The sequence below is a fragment of the Gekko japonicus genome, unplaced genomic scaffold, assembly GCF_001447785.1.
Source record: "Gekko japonicus isolate JY-2015 unplaced genomic scaffold, Gekko_japonicus_V1.1 scaffold1533, whole genome shotgun sequence".
NCBI lineage: Eukaryota > Metazoa > Chordata > Lepidosauria > Squamata > Gekkonidae > Gekko > Gekko japonicus.
The window spans coordinates 69,408-81,153 of record NW_015163649.1 but is presented as its reverse complement, the minus strand read 5'-3'; the positions used below and the strand labels follow the sequence as shown (position 1 = coordinate 81,153).

The following is an 11,746-nucleotide window of genomic DNA, read 5'->3' as shown; positions in this document are numbered from 1 at the left end:
CGGCGGTGTGTTCGGGAGGGGAGGGGGGTTGGGTGGGCGGGATGGCGGAGAGGGAAAAGAACTTCCCGCCCCTCGCCTTTCCATTGGGTCACCGGCTCGGCGCGCGTGCGCGTTGGCGTGGCGCGCGTCCCGCGGGCGGCAGGCGAAGCGGGGAGGAGGCGGAGAAGGAGGAGGGAGTCACGTGATCCGACGCAAGATGGCCGCCGCCGCCTTGTTTTGATGAATAATCTGTGCGGGGCGGCAGGAGCAGCAGCGGCCGAGGAGGAAGAAGAAGAAGGGGGCGCAGCCTGTGGGGGGCCCTAGTGGTGGCATTGGGCGGCTCAGGGCACGGGCTGGGGTTGGGTCTTGCCCTCTTTCTGTGGCCTAAGCGGGCTCCTCGAAGGCTTGAAGAGGAGGACGGGGAAGCTGTAGGGTGACTGTGGCTGCCAGTGAGGGGCAGGGGAGAAACTGTGGCTCCAGCAGTTAGGCAGCTCGTGTAACATAGTCGGCAGCAGGCGCCGTGGTTCGTGTGTATGGGTCTACCGGGGGCCAGCAGGCAGCTGAGGCGTTACAGTGAAGGGAGAGAGGTCCATGTATAGGTCTATGGGAGCAATAGGGTTTGTGGGCTACACGGAAGGCAGCCTGCAGTGGGGGGTTCGGGGAACACAGGAGACAGCAAGCGAACAGGCGTTGTGCAATTGGGGGCTTGAGAGATATAGGCTGCAGTAAGCACCAGGGGTCTTTAAGGTACAATCGTTGTGCCAGCCTTGTGGGTTTAGGGTAGATTGTGGGGGAGCCGGTAAGCCAAAGGGTATACAGGAGGCTTGGTTGCCTTTGTGTGTTTCGAGGGCAGCAAGAAGGAGGGAGATAACACTGGAGACAACTTTTGGTCTCTAGGATAGGGGGTGGCTTTGGTTAGGCTGTGAGGGGCAGCTGTTTTCAGAGGCTAAAGAAAAGGAGGTTGAAACCTGTAGGGTTGCTGAAGAGTTGGGGTGCCTGTGGAAGGAGGGGCTCAAAACTGGGGTTGCGGGAGAGGGACAGGAAAGGGAAATATCCGGAGGTTCAGGTGTTGAGAGTGGGTTGGCTTGAGGGTATTTTGTGAGTGTGAGGCTCCCTCGTTGAACAGGCAGAGCAGAGGAAGTTGTGTGTGCAAGGGGGGAAGCGTGTTCCTTGCTGTTACTCTTAACCTCTGACTATGCAATTTTGAGACATCCCTAAGGAATTAGGCAGCAGGACAGGAATTCCCTAGAAGTCTCTTTCCTGAAAGCACACCACTCAGACTTACAGAGCACCCCTTTCCCCCCAACATCTTTCACCATTAAGAGGAAAACAATGGAGGAGTTGAGCGCTGATGAGGTGAGTTTATGACTTATTATCTGTCTAGCGTGCGGTGGGAGTCTGGGCACTAAGATATGCGTTGCGGAGATACGGAAAGGGATTTGTACTGGTGAGAGGTTTTGAGCATCACAGCTATGTCTAAGTAGCAAATTTATATATGTGTTGTGTGGTAAGGCATCCAGATCATATTTTGCTGTTTGGAAAAATGCACTAGTATTAGGATCTTCCTGTCTATTTCTTGCTTGTTCTTTTTTCTTTTTTAGACACACCTCAGTCTAATGACTAAACATTTACAATTAACTAAAGGGCTAAACAGCAAAATATGTCTCTTTCCCCCCCTGGATAATTGTGTTGTCTTCTGTGTTGAGTAATAGTTGTCAGATCTTTCTTACCTGAACAGATCAGGTGTTTTTTTCTCCCTTCCTTTCAAGTTCAGATTGTAATCAGACATACTTAAATGTTTGAAGCTCTGGTGGTGTGTTTGGCGTCTTGAGTTTACAAAGAACTTTTACATCATGTTCACTGAGGTTGGGGGACACCTCCTTACATCTCTTTGTCTGACTACTGGGCAGATGCTACTGAGTAAGGGAGTTTATTGTGCCTTCCAGCTCGGATGGCAGACTTTTCTTAGGTCTTCATTCACTTAGCTTTTGAACTCTTTTGTCCCAAGATGTCATTGGCAAGACAGGTGAGATATGATGACTGATGGCAAATTTCCTTTTCTATGTAAGCATGAAGATCTCAAGTTAACTTGTAAAGTCTGTTTTTTAAGCGGCTGGATTTGGGTTCAGGTTTCTCATTAGTTCTGAGTGACAGGATTTTGATGTGCAACACAGACTTCAGTGTGACAGAGGATAATATTGTTGCTTATGGAATGCTTGGAAGGCTCTCAGATACTATAGTGATGAGGCTGACATAGTGTACTTCCTGTCTTACTAAGAGGATATCCTGCATATTATTCAGACTGTATGTATTGTTTATCCTATTAAAAGTTAGACAAGTTCTGAACGGTTGTAATATCAGTGTGGGAAATCCACTTGCCAGCATGTGGCTGTGGTTCAGTGTTGCTGAATTCCAGTATGTCCTGACCCCTCTCATTTTTTTTTCCTTCCGCAATTGTACTGCCTTTTAAAAAAGTGAATAAAAATCCTGTGAGCAGACAGTGTTGGCTGTAAAAGCATTCAGGATAATCTGATCAGTTATGTTTGCAATTGGGTTTGTTGCAGACTTTGAAATGTGCTCATATTTTGGGAGAGATAGTACAACAACTTGGGATTGCCTTTATTAAGTTCCGTAAAGCGGTCGTTGTGGTTAGGATATCAAGATTTGAGTCCATTAGCACCTGAAAGACCCACGAGATATCCAGGGTATGAGCTTTTGAGAGTTAAAACTCCCTTCCTCAGATACAAGTAGGAATGGAGATCCCTGAACACTTATATCCCAGTCAGAATGTGGGAGGGGTGCTGCAAAGAAGGGAGTCAGCATGCAGAGGTACAAAGCAAAATGTGTCTTGATTAGAGGAGGGGAGAAGTGCTTAGGGCAAGGAGCCAGTTTGATGTAGTGGTTTGATGAGAGCCAGTTTGGTGTAGTGGTTAAGAGCGTGGACTTTAATGTGGGAGAACCAGGTTTGATTCCCCACTCCTCCACATGCAGCTGCTGGTGCGACCTTGGGTCAATCAGAAGTTCTCTCAGAGCTGTTCTCTCACGAGTAGTCCTCAAAAGAGCTCTCTCAGCCCCACCTACCTCACAGGGTGTCTGTTATGGGGAGGGGAAGGGATAGGAGATTGTAAACTGCTCTAAGATTCCTTTGGGTAGTGAAGGGCGGGGTATGAATCCAGTTTCCTCCTCCTCCTCTTTTTCTTCTAGGAAATGCTGAAAATTAGCATCTGTAGTGAGATAAGAATTTGATGTTCGTTTTCAGCCATGGGGGGGGGGTCCATTGTTCTGAATTTGTGAATGAACAATTTAGCAATCTTGCTTGATAATCTCCCCTTGAGCCTTATTTGACTATGATGCTCCTTAGCTGACCTTAGGCCAGTCACATGTTCTCAGCCTAACTTACCTTTCAAGGTTGTTGTGAGAACAAATGGAGACGGGAGAAACCTAGAGCTTGAAGGGTTCCCAAGGGTCATCTAGTCCAACCCCCTGCACAAGGCAGGAAATTCACAGCTACCTCCCCACTCCCCCACTGACCGCTCCTCTATGCCTAGAATACAGGGAAGGCAAAGAAAGCAGCACTCAGTAATGATGCAGAAAACTCATGTTTTCCCCTGAAAATCTGCGGATCTTTGAGAGAAAAGATTAGGACATTAGCTGGAAGCATGTTATATTTTCGTTTTATAAGCCATTGGAGAACTGAGTTTCCAGAAATGAGCATAGTTCCTTTGGTAGCTTGGCAGCAAAATCATTCAGTCTTGAGGAGGCAGTTGAAGACAGTTTCATTTAGGACGGCATTTGGCTGGTTTAGGTGGGTAGCTATGTTGGTCTGAAGCAATAGAACAAAGTTTGAGTCCAGTTTATACTCAGAATTGAACTTTGTTGGTCTTAAAGGTGCCACTGGACTCAAACTTTGTTTTTTGACTAGTTTTAATTTATTGGCAGTGCTAACTGGAGACTTCAACTGGTGGTAGTTTATGTGTTTTTCTAATTATTGCATTTACATTTGATGAAAGAGTCCAGTAGCAGCTTAAAGACTAACAATATTTGTGGTAGGGTATGAGCTTTCAGGAGTCACTGCTCACTTCTTCAGATACAGCTGGAATGTGAGTCAGTCTGTCCTATATATTGGAAAGTCTGACATCAGAAACCAGAACATTAAAAAACCAGTGGGGGGACATTTTAACCTTCCAGGACATTCAGTTGCTGACCTAAAAGTTGCAGTTCTCTTTCAAAGAAATTTCAAAGGGAGATTAGAAAGAGGCGGCTGAATTGCAACTGATAACAAAGCTCGAGGCAATGCATTCACCTGGACTGAATTGAGACCTAGGTTTCCTATCTCATTACCAATGCTGATTTCTCCATGCCTACTATCTCTCTGCATATCACACCTAATCCAATCACACCTGCTATTGTCATTTGCCTGCTTATGTCATTTGGCATCTGAAATCACTTCACTTTCCAATATATAGGACTATGGACTCTAGCTGTATCTGGAGCAGTGACTTATGAAAGCTCTTACTCTGCCACAAATCTTGTGAGTCCTTAAGGTGCTCCTGGACTCTTGCTCTTTTCTCCTGCGACGGACTAACACGGCTACCCATCTTGATCTGTATTTACATCGTAAGATGACTTGAGTTCTGTGAGGTAGAAAGGCGGCTAACAAGTGTTATAAATAAGAGGGGTTTCCTCTTGTGAGCAATAATTCAGGTAGCTGTAGGGTGTCTATTATGGGGAGGGGAAGGGATAGGAGATGCAGAGAACCGGCAACTTCAGTGAGATAAGTTCTTAGGTCCCTATTCAGCCTGGGGGTGGGGCCCATTGTTCTGAATTTGTGAATGAACAATTTAGCAATCTTGCTTGATAATCTCCCCTTGAGCCTTATTTGACTATGATGCTCCTTAGCTGACCTTAGGCCAGTCACATGTTCTCAGCCTAACTTACCTTTCAAGGTTGTTGTGAGAACAAATGGAGACGGGAGAAACCTAGAGCTTGAAGGGTTCCCAAGGGTCATCTAGTCCAACCCCCTGCACAAGGCAGGAAATTCACAGCTACCTCCCCTCCCCACTCCCCCAGTGACAGCTCCTCTATGCCTAGAATACAGGGAAGGCAAAGAAAGCAGCACTCAGTAATGATGCAGAAAACTCATTTTTCCCTGAAAATCTTTGAGAGAAAAGATTAGGACATTAGCTGGAAGCATGTTATATTTTCGTTTTATAAGCCATTGGAGAACTGAGTTTCCAGAAATGAGCATAGTTCCTTTGGTAGCTTGGCAGCAAAATCATTCAGTCTTGAGGAGGCAGTTGAAGACAGTTTCATTTAGGACGGCATTTGGCTGGTTTAGGTGGGTAGCTATGTTGGTCTGAAGCAATAGAACAAAGTTTGAGTCCAGTTTATACTCAGAATTGAACTTTGTTGGTCTTAAAGGTGCCACTGGACTCAAACTTTGTTTTTTGACTAGTTTTAATTTATTGGTAGTGCTAACTGGAGACTTCAACTGATGGTAGTTTATGTGTTTTTGTAATTATTGCATTTACATTAGATGAAAGAGTCCAGTAGCACCTTAAAGACTAACAATATTTGTGGTAGGGTATGAGCTTTCAGGAGTCATTGCTCACTTCTTCAGATACAGCTGGAATGTGAGTCAGTCTGTCCTATATATTGGAAAGTCTGACATCAGAAACCAGAACATTAAAAAAACAGTGGGGGAACATTTTAAGCTTCCAGGACATTCAGTTGCTGACCTAAAAGTTGCAGTTCTCTTTCAAAGGAATTTCAAAGGGAGATTAGAAAGAGGCGGCTGAATTGCAACTGATAACAAAGCTCGAGGCAATGCATTCACCTGGACTGAATTGAGACCTAGGTTTCCTATCTCATTACCAATGCTGATTTCTCCATGCCTACTATCTCTCTGCATATCACACCTAATCCAATCACACCTGCTATTGTCATTTGCCTGCTTATGTCATTTGGCATCTGAAATCACTTCACTTTCCAATATATAGGACTATGGACTCTAGCTGTATCTGGAGCAGTGACTTATGAAAGCTCTTACTCTGCCACAAATCTTGTGAGTCCTTAAGGTGCTCCTGGACTCTTGCTCTTTTCTCCTGCGACGGACAGACTAACACGGCTTCCCATCTTGATCTGTATTTACATCGTAAGCTGACTTGAGTTGTGTGAGGTAGAAAGGCGGCTGTTATAAATAAGAGGGGTTCCCTCTTGTGAGCAATAATTCAGGTAGCTGCAGATGGACTGCTCCTGAGGATTTACTTGACGTTGCCAACGTGGGCTGAGTTGAAATCCCCTATTAACATGCTGCGGAGTTGGCATTGTGCAGACCATGGTTTGAGGCAACGCTGGTTAGTGCTAGCCATAGTTTCTCCCATTTGAATGTCACAGCAAACTGTGGTTAAGCAAACCAAGTAAGAGATGAGGAAATTGTCACATGAATCTGCATTTCGTTTGTGATCCTCCAGAAACCTGATTTGAAGAATCAGTAGTGCGTCTGAATTAGGCTGTAGAAAGCATGGTAGCGTATCTTGGATAATGCCTTTGCTTGTTGAATGTGGGAATGCCAGTATAGGCCAGCAGTTCTCTCTACTGGGCAACGTGTTGGTCAAAGCAGAAGGTTTTGCAGAAGCCCATGAATAACGGTCACCAGTGGCAAGCAGAAACTTAATTCCGGTCACCCCATCCGGAGGAGTAACACATTTTAAAAAGCCACTGGCCATGCCGGGAGCGAGACTTCCAAATTTCTTTCTGGTGGGGATGCAGTTTTGTTATTGTGAGTTGGAAGGGGAGGGGGAATCTCCTGCCCATTGCCTCTCCACGGTGGGCACACAAGGCATGTTCACTTGCTTTATATCTGTGGAGTAGGGAATACAAAGGCCTTGACCACCAAGCCTAGGCTTTGTAGGTGTCCAGTTAGGCCTTAGGGCGTGGTAAGTAATCTCAGGGTTTCTTTAACATGTGATTTTTGTTGTTGTTCTGTCGCACAATCGAGCCCTACTCTTTGTGACCCAATGGACCACATCACGCCAGCCCGCCTGTCTTCCGCCGTCCTCTGGAGTTTGCTTAATTTCATGTTCGTCTGGGGTTACTTGTACTTGCCCTCTGCTCTTCCCCAGTAGCATATTTGGACACCTTCCGACCTGTGAGGCTCATCTTCCGGCGTCATATCTTTTAGCCTTTTGTTACTGTCCATGGGGTTTTCTTGGCAAAGATACTGGAGTGGGTTGACATTTCCTTCTCCAGTCGATCACGTTTTGTCTGAGTTCTCCGCTGCAGCCTGTCCATCCTGAGTGGCCCTCCACGGCATAGCCCACAGCCTCATCAAACCACGCAAGCCCCCTCATCACATCAAGGCAGCAATCCATGAGAGAGTTACCATGTGATGCTGGGTGGCAAATGAAAGGAGGAGTGGGGAGAAAAGCCTTATACCCCATGTGGAAGTACTTAATGCGCCTTCTCTAGGCTTAAGGTTTCATCCATTCCAAGGAATGATATACTTACCGTCATTGCACGCCATCCGGCATCTAAGAAGCCCTTCTCTATTTTATCCTCATAACAACACTGTGAGGGGTAAGTGAGGCTAAGAGAGTTACTACCCATGTTTGTAGTGGTTAAGTGCGTGGACTCTAATCTGGGAGAACCGGGTTTGATTCCCAACTCCTCCACTTGCACCTGCTGGATGTCCTTGGGCAAGCCATAGTTCTGTCGGAGCTGTTCTTGATTTTTTTGTGTCTGTCAGAGCTCTCTCAGCCCCACCTACCTCACAGGGTGTCCGTGGTGGGGAGGGGGAGGGAAAGGAGTTTGTAAGCTGATCTGAGAATCTCTTCTTCTCCCAGTTTGCTTCATGGCAGAATGGAGATTTGAACCTGGGCATCATCAGTCTTAACCTAACAGCCCCTCTGAATTGGCGTGGTGGTGTTGGAAAATCCCGCCAAGTTGTGGCTGATTTTCAAGGCAAGAGATAAACAGAGGTGGTTGGCCATTACCTGCCTCTGCCTTGTGACCCTGGTAGGTCAAGGAAGACCCAAGGCGGTCTCCCATCCAAGTTCTAACCAGGGCCGACCCGGCTTAGCTTCCGAGATCTGACAAGATCAGGTGGGTTATCCAGGTCAGGGCAGATTGGCTTTATAGAGCACTGTTAGAAGGTACCCGCTGGCTGGTGGCTGAGCTGTACAATAAGAGTAAATATTGTCACATTAGCATGTAACTTTAGCGGGATAATTATGAACGCAGAATGAGGGTTGTTGGTATAAAGCTTATTTTTAAAATGCAGAATGTGAGCATTGTTAGACGAGGTACGCAGAATCTTGTTCCTGTGGTGAGATGTAGAAAGATGTAGAAGTTTGACATCCTTTTCAACTCCGGTGTGGAGAAATGTGTCTGTGTGAAGGGCTAAATGGCTGCGATTTTTAATGCAAAGTAACTGAGGAGCTGCGGCGGCTCAAGTGGTTAAGATGCTGAACTGCAGGCTGTGGAAGGTCAGTAGTTCAGTAGTTCGAGACCCGGGTGCCAGAAGGTGGAGTGGGCTCCCGTCTCTAGTTCCAGCTCCTGACAACCTAGCAGTTCGAAAGCAAGAAATTGCAAGTAGATAAATAGGGACCACTTCGGTGGGAAGGGAACAGCGTTCCGTGCGCCTTGGTGTTTAGTCATGCCGGCCACATGACCACGGAAACGTCTTCGGACAGCGCTGGCTCTTCGGCTTTGAAACAGAGATGAGCACCGCAACCCTAGAGTCGGATTCAACTGGCTTTCGAGCAAGGGAACCTTTACCTTTACAGTAGTCTTTAGTGTTTGCGTTGACTGTTGGTTTGTATCTAGGTTGAACATAAGTGTCTGATCTGTAGGCAATGATTTAGGAATCCTTTGATGTTCACACACACACACCCTGTGGTTTCAAAATGTCCTTGCATGCCAGGAAGGGAAGACTACAGTTCCCATCAGACACTGGGGGAGAGAGAGAGAGCCAGCGTGGTGTAGTGGTTTAGAACCGTGGACTCTAATCTAGATAACTGGGTTTGATTCCGCACTTGGATCAGTCACAGCTCTCAGTCCCAAAACATTAGCTTGCTAAAAGAGTTAGAACTTAAGGCTGCCAGACAGTCTTTGGATCGCCTAGCTATACCACACACAATGCCATACGATGATGATAATAATTATTATTAGTGGGAGAGGTCACTGGCAGTGGTAAAGGGGGAGAGACTTTTAGTTTGGTAAATATTGTTACTGGAATAATAGTTAAAACATCTTCTAACGCTTACATCAGGTCGGTAATTCAGTATGATTTTAGACCTGCCCATTCTGTGTAAACCTGATTAGATAATTTTAAACGCACATTGCGGGCATAAAAAATGCTGTGTCATCAAGGCAGTTTATACAATATGCAAAATTCTGCTTCTGGCAAGAACTTGACCTCTCAGAGCACTGCTTTGAAGTCTCTGCCTGACCCCACCAAAACAACTTCCCTTTAAAAGAGAAGCCAACTTTTTGGCAGGCTCACTCGGTAGTCCCTCCAGTCTGAGCTCACTAACCCTCCTCTAGTATTTGTTTATAACCTCGCCCCTACACACAATACCAGTCTTCTGAATAGCTACTTGCCTGTGGCAAGTTACAAACTGCCCCAAGTTAGCCGGCAAGGGCTTTTTGAGCCGGATATGTATCTTTCCCCCCCCTCCCCACCTTAAAGGGAAGACTTTACAGTGTCTTTATGGATAGACAGGTAATGCAATTTAAAGAAGGGTGTGTGTTGCTAAGTTTCGTGGATTTAGGTGGGGTCGCCGTGTTGGTCTGAAACAACAGAACCAAGTTTGAGTCCAGGGGCACCTTTAAGACCAACAAAGTTTAATTCTGGGTATAAGCTTTTGTGCACATGGTCTTAAAGGTGCCACTGGACTCAAAAACGTCTTTTGTGGATATGTTTGGGCATATATATGGAGACAGAAAGCTCCCTTAACTGTCACGTCATTGGTCCATCGAAGTGAGTGCTATCTACTTCGACTAGCAGCGGCTCTCTGGGGTTTCTGGCAGGAGGCTACTCTCAAGATATCCTACCTAAGATCCCTCATTGGGAGTTCGCAGGGGTCGTACCTGGCACCTTCTGCCTGCAAAGCAAGGACTCTACCACTGAGGCACAGCCCATCAGCAAAGTTTTTCCTGGCTCTAGGCTGGCAGCGAGATGCCCAGTGTGAAATCAAAGCACACCTGACCAAACATAGCTGGGCAGCGTTAGGAAAATATAAAGCCATTTTAACGGGAAGTGGATCTCTCTCGCTGCAGAAGGTCCTGGGACTTTGCATCTCAAATGGCTACAGTGGGGGGTGGGTGGGAGAGAAGCTCCGGTGGAATTTACCAACTGGCCTTCTGTTTTTGCAAAGCAAAGAAACAGCCGAGCATCTCTGTGCACGATAGCAGCAGAACCCCCGCAGTTCCTGCCTGCACCCTGAGAGGCCCCTTTCACATTGCTGAACGTAGAGAGCCCAGAAACGGCTGGAAAAGCAAGAATCAGTGCCTGGCAAAGTCTACTGTATTTATGGTTTAGTTCACAATCTCACTGGAGGCACTGTATTTTTACCAGCGACTGGGCTGAGAGTTTATCCACTGCATGGCACTCTGCTCTGGGAAGCCTGGCTGTTCTCAGCAGCTTCTCAGGGGTTCTTCTATAAGAAGACCGGTATTGGCAAGCAAGCTTTTCACCCCAGATTGCTTCTTCACTGCTGCCCACTTCAGAAAGGTGCATATGCTGGGGAGCATTGATCAAGAGCTAGATTTGAACCTGGGCATCGTCAGTGCTAGTTTGGTGTAGTGGTTAGGAGCACAGACTCTAATCCGGGAGAACCGGGTTTCATTCCCCACTCCTCCACATGCGGCCAGCTGGTATGACCTTGGGACAGTCACAAGTCCTTTCAGAGCTGTTCTCTCAAGGGCAGTTCTTGAAAGAGTTCTCTCAGCCCCACCTACCTCACAGGGTGTCTGTTGCAGGGAGGGGAAGGGAAAGGGATTGTAAGCCTCTCTGAGACTCCTTCGGGTAGTGCCCAGCTATAAATTCAATCTCCTCCTTCTTCGTGGTTTTTTTTAATTACTGGGAGCCCATTTTTGGCTGAAACTGGATAGAAATGTTGACCTGGAACCTCTTCTTCTTCTTCTTTTTAAATATTTTTATTGCATTGTCATAGAACAACAACATTTTTCACTTAATAACAGAGTAGCATAAATAATACATCTCCGAATCAATGAATACAATGCATGAATTGAGAGTAAATTCCCAGGTCTTAACAACTCTAAATATAAAAGGTGTTATAAGACAGCTATAATATATATACTGAAGACAAAGTATAAAGGTCATCCAGTTTGATCAAAATTCAATATGAGTGTTTACATATAATTTCATAAAAGCGGTGAGGAATCGGAGATCTCGCCGTTGAATTATGTCGAAATGGTGCCTCTAGAAAAGTGAGCCATTTATGCATTTTGTTGGTATGAGTTGCCAAACACGTTAACACGGTCTGCGATTTTATAGGTCGCAAACAGCTCCCATACCTCGGCATACCAAAGTTTCCGTTAAAGTGGATTGGGCTCTTTTCATAATGGCGCTTACTAATTTAGCAGCAGCTAACAAAGTTGACATCGATTCTTTGCTTTTTGGGGGGATCTTCTGAAGCTGAAAAGTTTGAACTGGAACGCAGAATAGTTTACGCCAGTGTGCTGTGAATAAATCACCGTTTTGGGAATACGTTGCTTACTCTACTGTAGTATGTTGAGTGCT

The 11,746-nt window shown here is 46.1% G+C and overlaps 1 protein-coding gene across 1 annotated transcript in view; it reads left to right on the top strand.

The window, feature by feature from the left end:
* Positions 1–675: 675 nt before the first annotated feature.
* Positions 676–11,746, top strand: part of UBE4B (ubiquitination factor E4B) — a gene marked incomplete at its 3' end in the record, with an annotated part of 74,469 nt that continues 63,398 nt past the window's right edge. Inside the window, exon 1 of the mRNA XM_015407666.1 lies at positions 676–1,335. Coding sequence (XP_015263152.1) covers positions 1,312–1,335 — 24 coding nt within the window. The remainder of the gene's footprint in view (positions 1,336–11,746) is intronic.